Here is a 23,779-nt window from a genome sequence, read left to right as displayed (position 1 = left end):
TGTGTGTGTGTGTGTGTGTGTGTGTGTGTGTGTGTGTGTGTGTGTGTTATGGCAGGGTCTCAAGCAGGGGCTAGTGGCTCAGTAAATGATTGCAGTGGGGTTGGCTACATCACCGGTGTCATCACTCCTTGGCAAGCCTGATAGGTATTTCATACACCTTTGCTTTATTGGGGGGGGGTCAGTGCCTTTTCATCATTTATCATGCCACATCTATTCCTAAAACCACCTACCATACTGGTATGCACTCAGGCAAACTGTTGCATTAAGAGACATGAGAAGTGCAGTGTGGGAAGCCTTCAGTATTTAGCTTGAGCCAGAGAATCGTTCCTCTTATTAGCCAAAATGTGTCCTGGAGGTATTGCACCACAGAGCTGTGAGTGTAGACCGGCAGGTCCGGACAATGTGCTAATTTGAATCTGCAGGTTTGATGATGTTCATTTACAAAGTGGTGTTGCGGACCTGCACCTTGCTCGGGGTAATCATTAGCACAAGAGGTGAATTTAATATTCTGCTCAGCTGAGGCACTGACATAGAGGGGTCCCTGGCTTCTGTTTCTATTAGTGTCTAGGCCATCGGCTGCACAGCCAACACTTCAATGAGTGCTTTCTCAACGCGTGGCCATTTCTCTGCTGCAGCTGCTGCCCTTCTAACTCTCTAGCTTAGGGATAGAAACATGACGCTAGAGAGAACACATAGTATTCTCATGCCCCACCCCTCTGTCTTTTCTTCTCTACCCCCTCTCACGATTTCACATCCAATTTTCCCATCACCCGGTGACGCCCATTCCCCTAAGACCCCCAGCTACTGCGGGATCACTGGACTCCCCTGTGTGTGTGTGTGTGTGTGTGTGTGTGTGTGTGTGTGTGTGTGTGTGCACTCTTATTGATCAGGGTCTTGTCTCTGTGGCTCTGGGCTCCTGCTTCTGTTATCACTGCAGTGTGGGGGGTGGGGAGGAGGGAGTGTGGTTACCAGCACTGAGAGCCTTAGGATAGTGTATGTGTGTGATCTAATGGGATTTACAGTATGCACAGTGTGTTTTCAGTTTGAGCTTTTTCTTCTTTTCTTAGCCCATATATTTGCAACAAGCACAACAATTTACACAACTAAACTGGCCATAATTATGGCCCATTTGGTCTGGCAGCTAGATAACTGTCCAGCAGGAGAAAGGTAAAAAGAGAATACAGGCGGCTCTCTAGAATCACTGCAAGTAGGAGTGGGGTGTCTAATGTGATCAAAACAAGACTACTTTTAGATTTTGTATGAGCAATTAAAATGGGATGGATGGGAAATGGTTTTAAGGATGTCGCTGAAATACTCCAGTTTTCTTTTCAGAGAGAAAATAAGTGATTTCGAGAGGGTGTAGGGACCGGCCATGATGAAACAGAGGGAATGCTGTTTATTTAATATTAAGGAGAAGTAAGTTACCTGCAGCAAAAGATGTAACTCCTTCATTTCACTCAGAGCAAAGTGAAGGTGAAGGAAGGAGAATTCTTCCTTATTCCCCCCCAGTTCTACCTCCTTTATCCACAGTTCCCCTTGACTGTAGTTCTCTGCTCAGTGGGTGTGGATAGGACTCTTATGATGGATTGCACTGCTGGTCCTCTTGAGTCCATGCATGTGAATAAATGGGTGCAGTGTGCGCACGTTCCTTCCCTCCCTCTTTCCTCCATCTGCCTGTTTTTCCCCCCCTCTTCCCCAAAGTTCCCCTGACCACTCCACTCCATCCTTTCCTTGCTCTTCAGCTGTTTCGGACATGTGTGCAGAAATGTGGACCGGGACACGCGTAAGTACTTATATTCACATACGGCTGCACACGCAGACGTGCAAACACACTCGGAGGAGCTGCGTGGCACTGAAGGCACTATTCCTCCGTGGCCACAGTGATTAATTACTTTTAACAAAGCAAACAGAGCCCTGCTTGTCCGGATCAATCTTTCCCCGTCTTGGTGCGAGGAGCTGTCACCAGTGATTGCCAGACTCGGTGTAGTATGAAATGAGGGCCACTTTCACTTCTCCCTGTCCTAAGCTAACCATAGCCTCAATTTTCTACACCCATGATCCTGCTCTCCTGGCTCCCATGACTCCACTGTCCTGCTCTCTTCCCCCCCCTTCCCCCTCTGTATCTCCACCTTTTTTTCCTTGTAATGCAACCCCTTCCTTGGGAGTTATAGTGCTTTTCAATATAGCTGTGAGATGGGTAGTCATGTCACCCTATTCCAACTCGATGGTTTTTAGTAGCTGCCACATGCTTTTAGAGCAGCGCATAGAAAAATAAAGCATCATGCCTCTTGCCATCCACACATACTAATTGGCATCGCTCTGCTAAACTGATCAAACACCATTAATCTATTTGTAGTATATATTTGTTTCTAAATGAGAAAATTAATATATTCTGCTACTACAGCCAGCTGGGTGCGGTGAGCCCCATTGATTGTTGGCACCCCCAGTGTGAGTCATAGCTCTGAGCAAGTGTTTTCATTTGGCTTGCTGTGTGTGTTTATGTGTACATGCGTGTTTGTGCGCGTGTGTTTTCTGGCGGTGGATTCCTTCTATGTTGTGACCAGTTGCCAGAGGAGTTCCATTAACATATTTACTTTTTGTTAACTCATAAAGTGTCCACAGGTGGTACAGAAACTTGTCCACTTCATCTTATTGCTGGACAGGCCATCGAGTCACGCAGCATGCGTAGAGGTAGATATCAAAGCCAGGGAAATACAGCTACAGGATTAGCAGGCGGACACCATTAATGATGCATGGTGATGGCCAAAGAACGCTGAGGGAACGTGCTGTTTAATGAGCTAACATATAGACTGTGCAGTTGTGTTGCAGGACCAATCAGTGTCATCAAAGGCAGACACCTACTTTCAATAGAACTCTGCCAATTAGCCCTTTTATGGGAGTTGACTGCCAGAATTCCAGTCTAAAATAGTACTTGTTGCTAATATGTGCATTAGCACCGTTGCGCTTGTTAAAATGCTCAGTACCGTGCATGCGTTTTTCCCTCTGTGGGTGTGACATTTCCCATGAAAATGGTAGTACTGATAAAATTGACTGATAATTCGCAATAGAAAAGAAGCACAGAAAAACACTCTCCTCATTAATAATGAAAAATCAGCACTGGTCCACACATAATCTTACCTTCTTCAGCTTCTGATATTTTCCCAGCAATGTGCTGGAGCATGTCGTATATAATAAGTAGTGGAGACTGTCCGTGTGGGACTCATCACACACTTAAATTGGTGCAGCATAGAGTTCATATTGCAGTGTGTGGACGGGGAATTAGTGAGTCTATATATAAACCCCTTCCGCATGTGTTGTGAATTAAAGTGCATTTATCTGGTAATCGCAAGGGAGATCTCTGTGTGCAGAAGCAAGGCAAAGCAAGTGGCGCTGCAGCCACAACAGCCCAGTATACTGATGATGCTGCTGCACTGGGAGATGGGAAGGAGAAACAGGTCATGCACAATAAAGAGCTCTGATGGCCTGGATGGCAGCAGATATGTATAGTACACTGGGAAGGAATAACAAGAGGCATCTCTGTGTCCTTCATGTGCTAACCTTTATTTCTCTCTCTCTTGCCCTCTTCCTCTGACTTGCCACCTCCTCCCAGTTTTAAGTCTTACCCTTTTGGGTTACATCATCAGTGTCTTCCTTCACCCTGCTCTCTTCTCTCTCCAGCCCTTTGTCTCTCAAAGCCTTAGCTGTGATTCAACTTGGCTTTTACTCAATCATGTATGACTCCTTACCAGCAGAATCAAAAGCAGTGGGTCTCATGCCATGCTTTTCATCAGAGCTCTCTCCATAAAGGCTGACTGAGTCTTTTGAAGTATTGCCGGGCAACTCTGAAGCCACACTGTCAAGCAGCATGTGCTGCTGACTCTTGTTTGATAAAGCAACTTCCCACTAAGGCTAGAGCAAGCTAATGAACCCAACGCAAGTGCTGACACTGACAAGGAGCTCTGCCTATACTGTGTGGCAGTGTGAGGGGGGTAATGACTTGGTGGACTTTGTCTCTCTTTGGGATCTTCAAACAGCAAGTGATGATAACCAACCCCCAAAAAACACCTCAGGCGCAGAAATACTTCTTACACTTGGCAGCCATTTATTTTTATTTTTTTCACACCTCAGAAAATGCCAGTTGGAACAGCTTTGATTTTGCACAGACTAAATGGTTTGTGAATTGGGATGTTGCATTTGTTATCAGCAGCTATTTTCTCCCACTAGAAATCCAATACATCAGCTAAGATGGCAGCAACGTTTGAGATGGCATGCTTTGAAGAGCATTGGGAGAGGGTCAGTTGGACATGACTATCCATCCTAATGGCTAATGGAGACGCCTGGTATCCCATGTTGAGAACATGTGTCTCTCGGCCAGTGTTTACTAAGAGAAGGTTATTTTTCAGCCATGCTTGAGTTCACTGTCAAAGCCAATTAAGGGAGTACAAATGAAGATGGAGGATGTGGTGCCTCAGGCCAGGAGAGTACAGCACCGAGGCCAAGTAGCCTCTTCTGTCGGTACTGTGGGGCTAAACACATCAGGGACACATATGGTCAGGCCTGCTTACTCAATTGGCATTGGCTTTGCAGGACCTACAATTTGTGTTACCAAAAGTGAGATTTAGCTCTATCATGAGCTGTTTTAAGGTTTGGTAAGAAGTTCAGTTCTGACAGTCAACACAATTTTCTGCAGAGATCGCAGCTCCTTGCTTGATAAGCCTTTTTGCTTGCGAAATATACTCTACTACCACACAACTATAAAATGTAAGCCTTGTAGGTATTTTGTAATAAATCCTTTTACGGCCACCTCGGCCTAGTCGGGGTGGAAATAACTTTAGCAGCCTAGAGTTTGCTCTCCTTTTCAGGCTCACCATCTGGCCTTGATTGATTAAATCTCCTTTAAGTAATTAATGCCTACTTTAATTGAGAGTCAGCCCCTGTGGCTGTGGGGTTCGTGTGCAATGCTCAGGCAGAGCAGAGCCGACGGTCTAGTCGAGAGGGGCACGGAAATGTGTTTAGCACCCTGACCCTCTCAGCCCCGCATCTCAAGACTCTCAAGATGCTAATAAGAATGTAAGTATGCTAGCTGCATCCATGTGACAAATCGGGCTATAAATCATAGTGGAAGTGTGGGACATGGTTTTTCTAACATTGGAAATTATCATGCTTGGAATGAGGTACAGGCCTATTGCCATATTATCTGCAGGTTTATCACTTTCTATTGGGGCTGTTTCCTTGTTGAAAACCCTCAGTTATGGTGGACATGCACGGAGCGGAAAGAAAATTGAATTCCTTCTTGCAAACAGTATATTGTGACAGCATTTCCCTGCATGACCCCACAGCTTGCGACTGTGTTGTTTCATCTGTTTGTCGTGAATGAAAAATATATACCCTGCTTCACTTTGACTGTCGCAATGGATGTGCACCACATGTCACCCTCCCCGATCACAAGCCCTGACCTTCTTTATTGAAACTTCTCTTTGTCTGTTGGTAATTGTTTTTAGAAAACGTTAAACCATCCCCCAGCCAGATAATACAAGACACAGTGAATACAGAGTGCTCAGCATTGATTCCACATACCTGACTATGACCTTTTCCAATCTGAAGTCCGGTGCTGGCTGCCAGTTTGATGTGAGCCTGCTAATCGATTCCTCGCAGCCGTGAGAGAGTACTACAATGTCTCTCATGCTGAAGCCTCTACCAGGCATTCTGGATTTTACCTGGATCTTATTGTCGCCACTCACTGAATAATGAAACATTTACCCTTTAATTGCCAGCTCCACAAAGAAAGATCATTTTAATTTGCTCTCATTAAAGCCATCTAATCTAATGGGCTAATTAAGGACTGATAGGAACAGCAATCACTAGAGTCTACAACGCCCTTAGGGAGGTATACATCAATGGATCATAAATATTTTACTGTGTCTACCTACATGCAGGGTGCTTTAATTTGACTTGCGTGAGTGTATAACATGCACCTTTAGTGGGGCTTATGTTATCATAAAATCACTGTGGACTCGAACAGGGTTGTTCCACAAAAAGCCCTCCAGTCAGCATATAGGACAAAACAAAATCCTGAAAATGCAGTGTTTTTCATTGATTTGCTGTATTAATGCAGAAATCTTTCACTCCATGTGAGGAAAAATGAGTCTGTCACTGTTTTTTTGTACACTAACACAATGCATACACACAGATAAACCCTGTAGGTGATCGATGTAAGTCAGGGGTGTTTGCTGGTTTAGGGTTTGGTCTTATTAGATTAGTGAGATGGTAATAGACAGGCAGCTGTGTCATGATTGTATCCCAGTGACCTCGAGGCTGGAGGTTTATGTTTGGCCCAAGGCAATGGGTGTAATGCCCCCACTGCTGCCTCTATGAGGACTGACCTCAGACCTTTTAGGTCCTGTGGGAAAGAGACTTGTACCTGCAGTGAGGAGCAGGAAGATGGGTAGAAACTCTGACTGACTATGGCTTCAAAATAGATTTAATTAAGTAAGGCTCTATTGTGCTGTACTGTGGCTTTCAGCTTCACAAGTTGAAGGACAGACGGCCCAAAGCAGCAATCATTCCATTTCACTTTCTTTTTTTTTGCCGTTCTACAGCTAATTTGTCATGGTCGACAGTTATCCCTGGATATTAAATGAAGCATTTGACATTTTGTGTACCCTGTCACCTTGAAAGTGTAGAGGCAGAGATTTGTGAGAGATGGCGGAGGCACATGTCTGAAACCCTGGTCGACACATGACATTTCTAGGTCACATTGGAAACCAGGCAACGACACCTATAGTTAAAGAGCCAAGAAACAGAGGGAGAAAGGCAGCAATCCCTTTGTCCCTGTCACACCATTAGTGTTAATCTGACCCCAGTGTCCTTGCCTGTGTGGAAAGCTGATTTCAAGTAATACATGTTTGTTGGAGACAGATGGGTGGTTTTCTTGAGGGGTTATTGATGTATTTTTTCTTCAGTTCGTATTTGTGTGTGTGTGCAGTGTATTTGCAGCCTGCTGTCCCTATTTGATGGTCTTATTTGGGTCCCATTATGCCGGCAGCGGGGGTTCTGTTGACAGTGGTCGCATTGGCACCAACTGCCCTGTGGGTAATCAGAAACCATCTGCAGCAGGCGTATCCTAAACACACTACAGCAGTGAAGGGTGTGGCAATGCTCTAAACAGAGCTGACGCGGCTCCTATTGATTTCTACATTTGAGAGCATCTCTATTATTGCTGATCACCGATCAGGGCACAGCAAGCGGCGCAGCAAGCGGCACAAGTCCTTGGGCCATTGGAGCACAGCTGGAGCAGTCCGTTCAATGAAAGGGAGCCTGGCTTGTTGGGGGAGGAGTTGTACCGTTTAGAGAGACATCATTGTGGTTGAGATTTTACAACCTTGAAAGTGTGGCAGGAAACAACTTTAACTGTCTGTAAATAACCTGACTACATGGGTTGGTTTTCTAGCTGAAATGCCCTTGATACAAAGGATTTACAAATTACTGCAGCAATTTGATTTCTTGCTGAAAATGACAGATTCAGGATAGGATAAAAAAATTAGATTTGGCAGTCTTTAGTAAGTCTTTGAAGCACTGCATACATTTCATAGTGCAACCTGGGAAATCAATTTAGATGTAGGAAGCATATGCAGCAACCTATTGACCAAGCAAGGTTTCCCACATCTGTGGGAGACGGCATGTTTTTTGTCAGCATTCATCCTACTTTAAGATGTTCCATAAGAAACGTTGTACAATCAATTGTATCAGGCAGAAGTGTGCACATTATACTAAACCAAACCATACTCATGTTGTTCATAACCATTTAGCACAGCTAGACAAAATTTATTTTCAATGAATTCTTCCTGTAAGCCTGTTAGGCCTAGACTTTGAACAAGGATAGACAAGCTCAAACATAGACATCCTCCCAGGGCCAGATGACACCTCTGGGGTTAGAGGGTTCTGACGAGGAGCCTAAGAAGGAGCCAAGGACATATGTCGAGGTATTAATCTGCTAATAGTAAAGGAGCCTGTAACAGCTGGTTTTGCGCCAAAGTCCTAATCTTAATCTTGTCAACTTCCTGTCCAGCTGCTCTGACTGTGAGCCTTATTCTGAATGACAGAGCTGGCTCTGAAAGAAAATTGTCCATGTTTCATTGTAAGTGTCTTGTTAGAGAGAAAGGGAGCGAATGTGACTGGTGTACAAGAGCTTGTGTGGGCATATGTGTGCGGAGAATGTTGGATCCCCGCAGTGTGTAGCACAGTGTCCCAAAGTGAATCACTTTTCTTTTTTTTGCATCATTTCCCACTTTCTCCAAAGCATAAAACCATGAATATTTAAAACTACATCAAACAAGCATTCATGAAATATTAAAATGTTCGAGAAACAAGAAAAGCTTTTATCCTCTCTCTTATTCGAATGTTTTCGAGCCTCTCTCTTTCTCTCCCTCTCTTTTGCTCACACACACACATGCACGCACAAACACGCATGTACACACACACACATGCACTGCCAGAATTTACCCACGGGTGAAAACGACACACCTTCCCTACTCGATTCACTGTTCTGTGGTATCAGCACATTGCTCCATTAAGCAGATGAGGCGAAGATGCAGGACGGGTCAATAATTTACCCTGGATTGAATTTTAGGCAAACACATTATTAGAAGTATTGGTTTGGGGATGTCATGTTGTACAAGATGCCTAACGGATGCGTCACATTTCAGGAGGCCCTGTGTTCTGTAAACTTTGCCTTCGGAGGATTCATTCTCTAATATGAACCCTGTTTAGCGAGATGGTTTTTGGCTGTGATTAAGCACTGACTTGTACCATTCTGTTGTGTGTGTAATGCTATATGTTGACAGGGCAAAGTTAATCTTTGGAGCTCTCTTTTACTGTAATGCTCTCTCTTTCTCTCTCTCCCCCTCTACTCTCTCTATCTCCTTCTGTCTGTGCTAATCACTGTAGCAGCAGCTCTAAGCAGATGCTGCTGTGTTTTAGAAAATATCCTGTCAAGCGTGAATTAAGAAAATGTTCTCTCCCATAATGCTTTATGCCAATAGCATAGCCAACCTCTTGGTGTTATATCTCTAGCTTTGTCCTCTTATGCACGATCTGGTGTTCCCCCTGCGCTGGTATTCAGTTACTGGAATGCAAATTCAAGTGAGCCCTCCGTTTTATGAGCATCACTTGTTGAATGTACTTGTTGGATTATGCAAAGGCTGAGGTTAAATTGTGTATGTGTTTGTGCAGCTATGATGTTTTTTGAAGGCAGAATAATGACGGAATCAATGTGCCGTCCAGCATTGTCGAATTTGTGCTTGTGTTTGCATTATTTTAATGCATGCTGCACAGTCTAGTCTTTCAGCCTTATGTAGGACAGCATTGGGTAAAGTAAAAGGATTAAAGAAGTTGGCCTTATTTTATTCATCTTTTTTCTCGCTCTCTTTCCCTGGTCGTCTCAGGCCGAGCATGCCGCTTCAGAGAAAGAAAGAAGGATCTCTGGGTGAGCAGTCATATAGTAGGCGAAATCTAATCAAAGGAAGAAGTGCTTTTGAATGTCTTTTGTTCCCCCGGGCGAAGCGTTTGTGGGCCTCCCTACTATCGCCAATGTGTTCTGCCCAAACTCCACCGCCACTAGATGCAATTAATATTGAGCGGCTACCCTGGCCTGCACTCCCCTCTTATAATAACAGTGTTAGAACAAAGGTTAATGCTTTGAATCTAATCTCTGTCCTCGTCATTTTCAATGAAGTTGTGATGCACTCAAAGGGAGGTAGAGATGTTGAGGGGGGGCAGCAGGTCTGGAGAGATTGGTAGTCAGTGGGGGGGGCTTCGGACGGAAGCAAAATTAATTACTGGTCTCTGTAAATTCAATGTCATGTCTCATTTTCTCTAATCCTCCCCGCCTTTTTTTTTTTTGCTGCCTTGCGGTGCTAACAGAGAAGCTTGGGAAGACTAATGAAAAGGCCTCTTAGATGCTAATGGAAAATTAGCCCTGGTGTCACTTTTGGAGGCTGTGATTGGAGTGACTGCTCAGTGAGGAGGTGACCAGACAGCAGCTTGGACTTCCAAGCAAAAACACATAAGAACACCAGAGAAGTTTACATTTTAGACATTCTTGTTTCTTAGCCTCACACAATGCTTGTCCCTCATTTCCCCCATGCTTTGCTGCTATAATGATGCGTTTCTGATGTCTATTCTGAGACAGTTTGCTTTCTCTTCGGGGGGGATTTAGTGGTTTGGATTGTGAATAATGAGCTGGATCTAGTTCCATCTCTCTTTGCTGCTGTTCTTAGACTGGACCAGAGTCAGGTTTAACAACTCACTAGGATTATTTTCTGATCAGGCCTCAAACACAAACATTCTGAGTCACAAACTTGCTTGGATAACACATCTCTTTTCTCTGGTTAGTCCAAACGGACAATGTGAAGGAAAACAACCCTCACACTTATTGATGGAGCTTTGGATCCCAGAGACGGCGTCTGTTTTAGTTTTTCAATCTGAAGAATGTTCCAAAACATTTTAGTCTCTCGCGGAAAGATGCAGTATGTCAGCAGTCGCATGCAGTTTATATCTCAGTGGGGCTGAATTATTATACTCCAAAACAATGTGACTTTCCCCAGCTCTGTGATAACAGACTGGATGACAAATGTAGTTCATTTCTGTCTGCTTGAAGAGCGATTCTCATATCCAAAACATAACACATCTGATGTGAAAATATGGCAAAAACAGACTCTGGCCAGTTGTGTTATTATTTTACAACTGAGCCCCGACAAAGGGAATGCACAATCTGAAGTATTTATGGGTGTTCTTTCATTGAGCTACAGACCGACTTGAGTAAGTAGCTCTCTCCTTTTTCTTTTACTCTCGACTCTTTTTTTTCTAACACAGCCCAAGAGAAATGCCACTCTCCTACTTCACTCCCACAGCAAACACAATACAAAATATTGAAGAGGAAAAACAATAGTTGCTCTTGAGAAGGCAGCCAGCCAGTGTAACATGTGCATTTATGTAAAACTTATAATCCAATTAACAAGTACAAATACCCCAGTGATCACTTTATTATGGGAATACAGAGGAGAGAGGTGCCATGTTCAGAAAACTGCTCATGTGGAAAAATTGCAAATGGCGTGAAATGAGTGTGTCTGGTAATGTGTTTGTATAAAGCCTCATGCTGTGTCATGAGGCTGGATCCCTGATGATTCTTACCTCTCTCCTTCTACAGGCATACTTCCGACAGGGTGTTGCCCTTCAGTACCTTGGCCGCCATGCCGACGCACTGGCCGCCTTCGCCTCCGGGCTGGCCCAAGACCCCAAGAGCCTACAGCTACTGGTGGGCATGGTAGAAGCCGCCATGAAGTCGCCGTTACGAGGTATGAAATTAAGTAGCTGAATATGTTTGTATGCGTGTGTGTAGACGCCGTGTTCATGTGTCTGGGTGTCACTGTCTGTATGCTTCACCACATCCACATGTTTAGTCCCCCAACAGCTGTCTGTGAAATAATCCTCACACTCAGTCAGTCAATAAGCGTGTTGGGGTGACTTTACCTGTCAGTTTTTTACCCATGCGGCAAGCAGGCCATCTGTCTGTCTTTCTGTCTTTGTGACTGACTGCTGGTGTCAAGTACTTACCTCTGGACTGTGAGGCTTGACGCCTGCAGCCTCAGCATATCTTATTGTCAGACGGGGCTGATCACACACACAGATAGCCCGTTATCTTAATGAGCATCCAACACTAATGCCATTGTCTGTGTCTGCCCCTGTGTAAGCCTTTTTCCTAAAGCTGAGTGGATTCCTAAGTAGTGCATTCAAGCCAAGATTGTTACTAAATGTGCTCTTTCTGTTATGAATTATTATCTGTTGTATCAGCCAAATGCAGTGATCTGATTGTCCATGAGTAATCACTGTGGGCCAGCCTAATGAGCCTCAAAACAAACCTGGCAACAATTTTACCTAAGATGACCACTGCAGAGGATTTAAGATTCTTCAGATCTGTGTGGCAGCGACTGCCAAAATAGACTGAGTCATCCTGCAGTCTTTGCTTTGTCATCCTCTGTTTTTCAAACTGTTCTGATAACTGCGCCTGTGAAAAAATGGCCTTGTTTTATAATCCAAAATGTACTGAACTGTACAATGAGATCAGCAGCTCTGAGGGTCTTTGTTCAGTGAGGAATCAGTTTTTCTTTGATTGAATACAGTGCTCCTCTGGATATTTGTGTGCAAATGCAGAAGACAAAAAATATCGCTAAGAGAATAAAGAATGGAGAGCCCATCTGAGCAACACTGAGTGTATAAGCCTCTCACTGGAGCCAGAACAAGAAAAGGTTTTGGGTGCTAGCCCAGACCTGAGCATCATTGACCAGAATGGGTTCTCTGCTCTGTAGGGGAAGAACAACATTTAGCCCAAGCCATTTAATTGTCTCTTAATTGTTTACCCTATTTCCCACGGTGCCAGGCAACCAGCGGAGGACCGAATCCAAGGTGTGTTGGGGAGAGGTAGCTAGGTCAAAGGATTAAGAGCAATGATGATCCTCTCAGAGGGGCTCCTGGCACCGGGGGACGAGAATCAATGTTACGCCAGCAAACAGGGAGGATAATCAGTGTTACTCAGCCTAAGTCCCCTGACAAGTGAAAAGTAGGCGAGCGTTGCTTTCTTTCCTTCAAGGAGGAAGAGCGCCACGTTCCTGCCAATCGTCGTTTGTCGACCACGTAGCACACTTATCCCAGGGTACAGCTTGTTGATTACCTCACCCACCTATTTAATTGCAGTTGAGCAACGCTAAAGCTTTTAGAAAGTTTTCCTCAACAAGACCCATATTCATGAAATCATCGTACTCATCTTGTTTTCCACCTTCTTGTTTTGGGTTGTAACAACGTTGTAATTACACTTGTAATCTATTTGTAATTACACTTTAATCTCTCATAGCAGTTCTGCAAACACCACATTATTCCCTTCTGTGTATAACCTCAATGTTGCTGCCATGTTGCCAAGACAGAGCTGATTTTATCTAGCTGTGATTGCAGTGTTCACTTATCTTAGTCATTTATCTAACATTTCGGCACACTGTGATGTTTACAATCCTCCCAAAGGCAGCTTTATGTTTGTTTTCTGCCACAGAGCAAAGAGATCCATCCGAAGACATCCATATCAAAAGAGCAAATAAATAAATCAGGCTAGAGGAAGACAAATAATGAACCTCAGAGAACGATATCAAGGCATATGTCTTCAAGGACAGTGTGTAGTGAATTCATCAAAGCTTTCTTTTCTTTCTGCAGTACATGTATAATGCTCCAATTCTTAGTGTCATATACAATTCAACCCTCTCTCCCTGACACACACACTACCACTCCTCCTTGCATAGATCAAGGTTTTCCTCTCATTATTCCAGAGTCAAGCAACTGTTGTGCTCTCATGTGATTCATACTGTACTTCCCCACAGCAAGTGAAAACTGGTGCAATCTCACCTCCTCCTTCTTACTGTCTCTACCCGTCAGCCACTTCCGATCATCCCGCAGCAATTCACAATTCACAGTAATAGCATCGTCCATCTGTATCATTGAACGAGCTGTGGGAAATCAGCCTCTCACAGTTTTATGTATTGGAAGCTGTGTTTGATAATCACATGAGTAATACTTTACTCCATTAGCCATTAATTATCGGATTGTTTTCCACATATGCCAACTAAAAAGGTTTTTTTCACTGAAAGATCCCTCCAGGTAAACCATAGAAGAGATGGTTTGTTTCCCAGCGTGGCAGCTATTGATCCAGCCGGGATCATTTGCCATTGAAAACATTGGCTGTGTTCATTAGCATCTGTCCTGTTGAGGAACCTTAGAGCAAAGTGCTTTTGATTTTCAAATAGCACAAGCACAGCGGGGCTGCCCTGACATCTGACCTCCTTGGTGACAACAAGCAAGAGGAGAATTATTCGACAGATCAATAAATTACCACATCATCACTTAAAGGATAAGGATGTTATTCTATATTTTTTCTTGTCAACAAGCGAATGAAAAATCCAAAACCTACAGCCCCATAGTCCAAAACTATCAGTGAGCCACAATGTTGCACTGGGTGACATGTTCCTTCATTACAATCAAAACAAGCACCGTAGTTTATTTTGAGATTATTCCACCATCATACTGCCATAAATACCCACTAGACCCCCAAATCCGCTGCTGAAAAAAATGCTCTATGAACTACATAGCCAAAATGTTAATTATAGATAATTACAGAGCCCAATGTTTATATAGGCCGTATATATTTGTGACTTGAGTAGGAACCAATGGGCATCAGAAAGATGGACACTTTACTGAAATACAGGAGGGAGGGTGCATGGCATATGTTTTTATTCACATGAGATGTTAGGCTGAGTAACTATTTGGTACATATATGTATTTCTGTCCATGAGCATACTGTCATTACAGTAAGGTGTGGCCCTGGCTGCAAATGAACCCTTAAAAAGCCTCTCTTACAGTACCAGACAAAAGCGGAGAAAGATGAGGGTGAAATGACTCTCTGTTATGACTTTCTGTTGGCTGTGTGCATATCAATGAGGTAAAGGTTGTAATTCTTGCTTCATATCTTGACACAAGCCTCAGTAAACACTTTAGCTTTACCAATGGACTTTGTGTGTGTGTGTGTGTGTGTGTGTGTGTGTGTGCGCCTGCCTGTGAAACACACGCTGATGTTGTCATAACTACCTGTTTATGAATGCAGCAGCCATGACACCTTTTTAAAAAGGATTCTCTCTGTGTGTGATTTATGACTCAGCTCTCGGTGTCCCTCTGAAGGCAATTACAAGCTATGAATGGATATAATATGCACACAGTGACTCCATAAGCACGACATTCTGCCAACTGCTGGAACAGAAGCTTTGCTCTTGAAAGAGCATCATCAGTTATGCTTTTGAGTGCTTGTGTGGGGAAGCATCTCATATTGTGTGTGTGTGTGTGTGTGTGTGTGTGTGCGCACGTTTGTGTGTGTCTAGGTGAATTAGTATCCGTGTGTTTCCAATAACTATTGTGACTATTCACTTGTGCCTAAATGAGTGTCTAAACAAATATAAGATACGGTTTATGAAAGCGTGTTGTAGACTACACACACGCAGCCACACACAGCCAGTTTGTACAGGCACAGAAACACCATACATGCAGTCTTCTGTAAAGCGCTTTGACCTAATTAATCCTGTTCAAAATATTTGCAGATACAGGGTCATGAGAATTAAGCATCCCCAAGATACACTCCTAAACATGAATGCAAATATACACACACACACACACACACACACACACACACACACACTCTCCCTTGCCCCTCTTCCTGTTGTTCGATGTTGGTGTCTGCCAGAGGGCTTTGTAATCTGGAGGGGTTGTGGATCCCGAATCCCGTGCGACCCACCATTGATTTATGTCATTGTGTGCATTTTCAGCCTCTTCAAAGGTCACCTTGTGTGTCTCCTTTGCTCTGCATCCCTCTGTTGGTGCTACTGTTGAGCATTAGCTGCATTAGTTTCCCCATCACTCTTTAAACTCTATCTCAAAACCCACTCAGTCCTCTGTATTCTTCTCAAACAACCATATCAACTAACACGAAGAGAAGGCAGGAATGTAATTTCGCTTTGTCGTTTGTAAAGACAGTTGCCCACAATGCTCTAAACTGCTGTTGGAAATTGCATGAGATTACCCCAGTGAGAGTGGAGGAAACAGGAAAAATGGCTCATATGTTGATTTATTGTCAAATTGTCAGCGAAAGCCATCACTCAGCCAAGCTACAGGCTGTCCAGGCAGACAAAACACAACCACAACTGGAGAAAAGTAGAATCTGAATTCAGACAGCAGTCACGTTTGTCAGAGTTGATAAACGTGAAACAGAATTACTGCAATCAACGTCACACAATGTTGTCAGTCACCATGTCAGCACACTGTTCTTTTTTGGCATATTTTGGAGCCTGTTTCTAATCTCTGTCTTACTCATGTCTTTCCTGCACAGAGTCTCTCGAGCCCACCTATCAGCAGCTGCAAAAGATGAAGCTGGACAAAAGTCCCTTTGTGGTGGTGTCTGTGATTGGCCAGGAGCTGCTGACCGCAAGCCACCACACAGCCTCTGTAGTGGTGCTGGAAGCCGCTTTGAAGATCGGCACGTGCAGCCTCAAGCTACGTGGCTCCGTCTTCTCGGCCCTCAGCAGCGCCCAATGGTCCCTGGGCAACACCGAGAAGAGCACTGGCTACATGCAGCAGGACTTGGAGGTGGCCAAGACCTTAGGTAAGAGGCCTGAACTGGGAAAGAAAGAATAATAAGGTAGATTAGGGCTTCAAATGACAATTCATTTCCTTATCGATTAGCCTGTTGATAATCTTTTTGATTAATAGTTTAGTCTTGGAATTGTCTGAAAGTGCAGAACACAACGTTCCAGAGCTTGAAGATGAAGAAATTATGTAAACGAGCAATAAATTATTAAAACTGTTGGCAATTAATTTTAGCCAGTGATGCACAAAATTTGGATGGATTGGCGTGAAATTTTGTTCAGACATTTCTGTTCCCCAGAGGATGAACCCTACTGTCGTGCAAGAAATTGGCAGGAATGAATCCATTTCTTTGTCAAAAATAGACGCTGCTAACAACAAGTATGAATATGCTGTGTGGGTGTTAATATAGGTGGAGGCGGGATGGTTTGAGATAAAGTCAGTTAAGGAGAGAAAAAAACTTGTAATGTAGAAAAAAAAAACCCCTCTGAAAACAGAGAGTAGCACAGACTGGTTCCGCTCTTCTCACCCCCACACAGTTTGACACATGACTGGGTAGAGTAGCTGGAGATAAGGAGCTGTGATTCTCAGGTGGAGCACAGAGACTTGCGCTTTACTTTGGCCCGTCTGTGGGGCCTCTCTGTCAGGCAGAAATAATAAGGCTTTCCCCTCTTACCCTCTGGAGCATTGAGACCAACACTACCAGCTGTCAGGGAAGCCGCTCTACTGTGGAGAACCTGTAACGGGCACTTTCCCTTTTAAGGGTGCAGTGGCATGTCAGAGGCATAGATGTGGTTCATCGCATCGCTGTTTAACAGTGCCGTTGGGATGATGTGAAATAAACACCAGTTGCTTTATAATCACCTAGGCTGTACTGTAAATGTACTTTGTTAGCTCTTCTCGTTTCTCTTCTCATCTCTTTTGTTTTTTTCCTCTTCAGGTGACCAAACAGGGGAATGCCGGGCTCATGGGAATCTGGGCTCGGCATTCTTCTCCAAGGGAAACTACCGAGAAGCGCTGACCAACCATCGCAACCAGCTGGTTCTGGCCATGAAGCTAAAGGACAGAGAGGTAAGAAGCGACCTGAAAGCAGTTACAGCAGTCTTTAAATGGATAGAGCAGGCAAGCTGTCATTGCAGAGGACAATGAATTGAGGTTAAAAAGTATTTATTTCCCTCAGTCTCTTATCATTTTGTAGGTCTGGGATTGTGCTGTGTCCAGCATTTCTCTGTTCTGGCTTTTTAGAGGGTATCTCAAGGAGGAGTCTGAAGGACACAGAGATGCTGCTGCACTTCGTCTATTTAAAAACATGCGCGTCAAGTTGGTGCGGAGAACAGATGAAGGTGATCGGGAGGAGAGAGAGGGAGCCAGTTGTAGGAAAGGCCAACAGGACAGCCTTAGCAGCTGGTTCACCTTATTATCAATGCAAACCATTTATGCAGATATTATGCAGATGTTTATCTGGTCCATGTAGCAGTAAGTCTGCTGCTTTGTAACATACGTCTGTTTTGGAATGTAATTTATACAGATTAATTTGTTATGAATATGGGGCAGAGGGAGTGGGAGGAGAGGGAGGAAAATTTGACTTACTTTACTTTTCCTTACCGTTTGGTGCCCTCTTTCTTTCTCACTCGGTCTCATGCTTCTCTCTCTCTCTCTCTCTCTCGCTCTCTCTCTCTCTCTCTCTCTCTCTCTCTCTCTCTCTCTCTCTCTCTCTCTCTGGCCAACCAGGTCATTGTTGTGGGGGGGGGGGGGCTTGTTCCAACACAATTCCCGTCACACAAGGAGAAGAATGGCCTCCGTTTCCCCTTCATACCTTATCCTCCCCACCAGGCCGGCAGGCCTGCTTGTTTGTGTTCCCTGATATCAGGAGACATTTAAACAGTCCAGTCAAATGCAACACAATGCACCAGGATGAAACTTGCAGTTGAAGAATGAGGCCAGGGGGGGTACCCTTGACATCTCTCCTTCCCACAGTTTGAGGAAATGTGCAGAGCAGACATATAATTATGAGTTTACAGACACAAGTGCCAAAAAACCTCTGTCATGTAATGAGGTTAGAGATAGAGATTGGTGAGAGACATAGAGGACACATGCAAGGTCCTTAGTGTCTGCTGTGAGGATCTGACTGCTCTGCACACGGTTGGCTGGAGCAGTAATTGGCCAAATGTCTGATTAAATGTTTTCACTTGTTATTGTATGCGTGCAAGTGTGTATATGCCCACTACCATATCTAATTTACGGACTGGGTATGAGTCTGCTCTTAATGATTTTAAAGCCCGAGCAGTACGGTATCAGTATATCAGTATCAAGCTGCTGTAATCTATAGTGGACCACACTTTCAGCCACTGAGGCCCATACTGCTCACATGTTGCTTCTTAGAGGAAAACATTACCCAAACTGCACCCCCATGCTCGCACACAAATGGCAATGTGCCATGAGTGTCCTGGAGCCCAGTGGAGGTCATTGAACACCTTTTAATAGTTGCATCATATACTGTACAAAACATCCTGATTGGCCCTGCATTGCCCCCCCACTCCCTTCTTGTTCCTCGGAAGGCCCCCTAATCAGAGTCATATGTGTGTAACACCACCTGGTCTCCCTCAGAACACACTGGAGCCTGGCGGATAGCTCATTACGGCCGGCCTGATGTTTTTGTTTCTGATGTGGACGTTTTATCTGGCCTTTCTGAAGCTGAGGTCACTTCCTAGAGGCTGGGGGCAGGATGTTGATTCTGACTGGATTTCCAGTGTGCGGCCTAAAGTCTAGGAGTGTGGAGAGGAGGGAGACTTGAAGAAGTGGCATCGATTCCAATCCTCAGTGATAAAGGAATATGTGCCATGTGTGAATTGTAACAAGTTTAATGAGAGTGCATTGCAGTTACAGAGAATTTCCTAGAGCCTTCAATGAAATCATATACATGGTGAAATGTTTGATGTGACAAAAGGACCTGGTGCACAATGTGTCTTTGATATGATGTGGGATGTGGGTTTTGATTCTGTTCAGCTTCAGGTTTTGATTGTGTGGGTAAAAAGCTTGGAGGATGACAGACACATTTAAATGAACTCTTTGAACTTGTCACAGTTTCTGTGTGTGTGTGTGTGTGTGTGCGTGTGCGTGTGCGTGTGTGTGCGCGTGCTTAACCAACCCTAGTAAGCTCTTGTCATTTATGGCTGTTGATAGATCCACCTTTGAAAGGAAAATCTGGTTTATTGCAACACTTATTTTTTATTTATTTTGGCCATCATTCCTATCGGTTATAGAAAATGAGATTGTGAGATATCTGGGCATGTGGGGGAATATCACTGAAAGAGGAAATGAAAGTTAATGGTAAACTTACCCAAACTTGTAAACTTCCAACATTTCTGCACACTCACTTTCAGGTTTATAAATTATAATTCAACTAAACTGCCACAGTGGACTCCATTGTAGTGTTGTCGCTAAGTTCCCAGATCTTAGCAATTACATATATGTGTGCAACTTTATCATAATCAAAACAAATGATGTCCAAAAGTGTAATAAGTAGTAAATGGACTGCATTCATACCACGCTTTTCTAGTCTTAGAGACTCTCAAAGTGTTTTGAGTTCACCCATTTGCTCACACATTCCTACACTGGTGGTTGAGGCTAACATATTAGATGCCACCTGCTCAACAGGAGCTATAAACATTCACTCAAACACCTACACACCCATGCCATGTAGACTGCAGGTGCCAGGGATTGATTATATACTGGAATTATTATTTGAGGAATTATCACCTAATCCCATAAAGATAGTAATATGATAAAACATCGAACAAAAATTTCGGAAATTAGTGTTTGGTAGATTATTTCTCTGTTGTAACTATGCTTCTTGGCAATGAATTTTATACTGTTGGAAAGCCTGTTTAGTTACCTTTCAAACGGTGCCCCATTTCTAAGGAACATGCATTTCTGGGATGAGCAGCACAGCTGAGTATGTGGGTTGCGCCCATGAAAAATTTGCCGAATCTTCTCTGCCGGTGTCGGCAACACCTGCACTGGAACCTGAACATGTGGAGGAACGTTATGTTCAGCGATGAGTCCAGATTCTGCCTAAGGAAGTTGGATCGTAGGGTCAAAGTGTGGAGAAGACGGGGAGAACGCTATGCTGATTGCTGCACCGATAGAGTAACACCTTTTGGTGGAGGCAGTGTGATGGTGTGGGGCGGCATCTCCATCACTGGAAAAACGAGGCTTGTCTTCATTGGAGGCAATCTCAATGCAGAGAGATATCGAGATGAGATTCTGCAACCAGTGGCAATCCCATTTCTCCACAGACTGGGACCGAACTCCATCCTCCAAGATGACAATGCTCGCCCCCACAGAGCGGTTTATCAGAGACTACCTCCAGAATGTGGGAGTAGAGAGGATGGAATGGCCTGCCAGCAGTCCTGACCTCAACCCAAGAGAACACTTGTGGGACCAGCTGTTCGTGCCAGAGTAACCGACACAACCACGTTGGCTGACTTGCGACAAATCCTGCTTGAGGAGTGGAATGCCATCCCACAGCAGTGTGTCACCAGGCTGGTGACCAGCATGAGGAGGAGGTGCCAGGCTGTTGTGGCTGTGTATGGTTCTTCCACACGCTACTGAGGCTCCTGTTTGTTAAATTAATAAATTGTAAATTTGCCAATATGTCTTGTTTCTTCCTTGTTACTGATAGACTTCAATCATCCAATCCACCAAACAACACCAAACAAGAGTCGATGGCAGAATACGCTGTTTGGCATTGGCAGAGAAGATTTGGCAAATTTTTCATGGCCGCAACCCACATACTCAGCTGTGCTGCTCATCCCACAAATGCATGTTCCTTACAAATGTGACACCCTTTGAAAGGTAAATAAACAGGCTTTCCAACGGTATAACATTTATTGCCAAGAAGCATTGTTACAACAGAGAAATAATCTACCAAACACAAATTTCCGAACTTTTTGTTCGATGTTTATATTGTTTGTCACTAAACAACATTTACCTTATGTGTATGTATGCTAATACTTAAACTGATACTACCACCAATAATAGTAATGTACCTCAAAGCCCTGGTTTACCACAACACTACTACAGGCTGAACAGTGGCCTGTGTGTGATGAAGGAGCAGAAACAGATGAGTGTTCTCTATAAATCAAGTACAGTACCTGGGTCCTGTTGTATCAGTAAAGGAGCTATGCATGGGATATCATTTCTTCTTCTAATCCCCAGGGAAGAAAACCTTTGTTGCGGCTCTATACAGCACAACGCAGCAAAATAGAGCAATTTTAGTGTTGGCTACTTGCCTGTAGCTGACCAGCAGACTCTGTGACACTAAAAAGTCCCCCTGAATCTGACCAGAGTAATTTGTAAAATCTGTATAGATGGAGAGCTGTAAAAAAAAAAAAAAAAAAAAAAAGAAGAAACAGAAAAGAAGGAAGAGTTGATTCTGGGCTCAAAGAGTGAGTGCTCTGTCATCCGCGACTGGGCCTGGAAGCTGCGGTCCAAACCTGTGAGGTCATAGGCTAGCGTGAAGTGTTTTTCTTTAGCTTGCTGCCTTTTGGAAACATCCTTAGCACATTTTCAGCTGTCATATATACTGCAGTGAGAACATAAACACACAGCCTAGTGTTTCTAGCTGCGTGTGTCTTTTCCAACTTTAGTTTTTGTCCCAGTTTCCACACCTGGCTTTGTCCAAGGCCTGGCAGTAACCATCTTCAACAAAGGACTCTCTGTCATTGTGAAACAAAGCTGTTAAACTCGGTCTCTCCTCTCCAAACTCCCTTTCCCGTCCCCTCTGTTTGTCTGTGACGTTTTCATCTTAAATAGTAGGTTTAACTAGAAGGAGGTAACCCCTAATTTTGGGGTGTGAGTATTTAGGAGAAACTGAGGCGGGCTCGCAGTGGCGTGCTCTGTAATTATGTTTTGTGTGATGTTAAAAAGCGGCTCCGCTGCTGACTCCCCCAACCCCAAGTTGAAATAGAAATCACCATTAGGGAGAAGGGGAAAAAAAATACAAACTGTTTTTTTTTTTTTTTTCCATAGGCTTCACAGTTCTACTCTGTCTCCTACCACCACTCTCCTTTTTAACTCTAGCTTTTTTAAAAGCTATGCTCTCTCCCCCTCTCGCTCCATCTGCCGAAAGGAATTTGCTCAAACTTTGCCCCTCACTCTGAAAGTGACACGGACTATTTCATCATGGGTGTTTATCTTGCTGCTAGTTTGGGGCTGTATGGATTCTGCTGGACTCTAGCTTGTATAATGAGGCGGATGGCTGAGAGATGAGCCTCTAAATAAGGGGTGAGGAAGAGGGCCAAGTGTGGGTGTTCCTCTTGTCAGGGTCAGGGTTTGTCAGTGTTTGTCAGCACTCTAGCAGAGGAGGGGATCATTAAGAAGTCATTAGGGTATGGACGTGTGCCTCCATCGCCTTTCTTGGGGCCCATGCTAATGGAGGATGGCAGAGGGGGGAACATGGAACCCCTGTCTCCTTTCTTTAGCCTCCACTGCTTTGCTGGTTAAGAGGGAGGATTTGGGGATGACTAGAGGGGCTAATTTAGCTCAAATGCTGGTGGAGGCACGAAGAGAGCGGTGTCCACCTAAATAAAAGGCAACACTTCTCCTGTTCACTGAGTACATTTTACAGGGCAATTTAGTCTTTGAGTGTACTCAGCTGTTGTTATTACTTTTCTAGTAAAACCACTATGAGACATATATAGAAGTACCTGCTTCTTCACCTCCTGGTGTGCTAGACTGAGGCACAGAGCTGGCTGTTGTGCAGTGGCTCTACCAGCATGTCCAGCCCGCTGTGCCTTAATGACACACAGGCTCTCCTCGGCCCAGTGGTTTAGAACTGCTCTACAGCAGCTTGCTTAGCCATGAATCATGAGAGATGGACGGCAATGGGCCATGACCAGAACTGGGGAAACAAGGATTTGTGTGCGTGTTTTAAAGGGAGCACACATCTGTGTTCCCATATTCCAATGTCCTGTTCAGGTGCATGTTTTTTTTTGCAAAGAAATATTACCAAATTCTTCAGAAGCTTGTTGGATAGTAAAAGGTTAAAGGTTTGCTTAAACTTAGGGCAGAGCATTATGGCCAAAATCTTCAATCCCGATATAGTCATTTCATATCTTGATAACGATAAATATCACAATAGTACGCTTTCTGATCATTCAATAGATAATAGTCTATATGAAATAACCACATGGTAAAGTCTATTTGTGTATACTTGTGTGAGATAAATACTTGATAGAGCTCTTGCTCTTGATTTGATTGTTGCAGCACATATGCATCAGTTTAAAAACATCTGCAGATATGCTTATAAGTGTGCATGTGAGTAAGAGAAAGCACGTGTGTGAACGTCTGACTGACGCCTGTGGCTATGATTTGTGCTTGTACTAGTTGCAGTGTAATGGTGTATGTGCTGACGTTCTATTTCCCGCAACATACCAGTGACCCAGAACATGGAGCTCTGCGTGTGCATGCACAGTCTAAACAGAGGCTCATAGAAATGTATTTCCTGTGTGTGTGTGTGTGTGTGTGTGTGTGTGTGTGTGTGTGTGTGTGT

At 44.0% G+C, this 23,779-nt stretch overlaps 1 protein-coding gene across 3 annotated transcripts in view; it reads left to right on the top strand.

Moving 5' to 3' along the window:
• The window catches only part of LOC116384474 (tetratricopeptide repeat protein 28), a 157,683-nt gene that overhangs the window by 81,891 nt on the left and 52,013 nt on the right, over positions 1–23,779 (top strand). For all 3 annotated transcript variants that reach the window (XM_031849157.1, XM_031849156.1, XM_031849158.1), the window contains 3 exons: positions 11,207–11,354; positions 15,971–16,243; positions 17,165–17,295. In XM_031849157.1, coding sequence (XP_031705017.1) covers positions 11,207–11,354; positions 15,971–16,243; positions 17,165–17,295 — 552 coding nt within the window. The remainder of the gene's footprint in view (positions 1–11,206; positions 11,355–15,970; positions 16,244–17,164; positions 17,296–23,779) is intronic.

This window comes from Anarrhichthys ocellatus, unplaced genomic scaffold (assembly GCF_004355925.1).
Source record: "Anarrhichthys ocellatus isolate YVR2014 unplaced genomic scaffold, GSC_Weel_1.0 scaffold9, whole genome shotgun sequence".
In the NCBI taxonomy this organism is placed as follows: domain Eukaryota; kingdom Metazoa; phylum Chordata; class Actinopteri; order Perciformes; family Anarhichadidae; genus Anarrhichthys; species Anarrhichthys ocellatus.
This window is presented reverse-complemented; position numbering and strand designations above follow the sequence as displayed.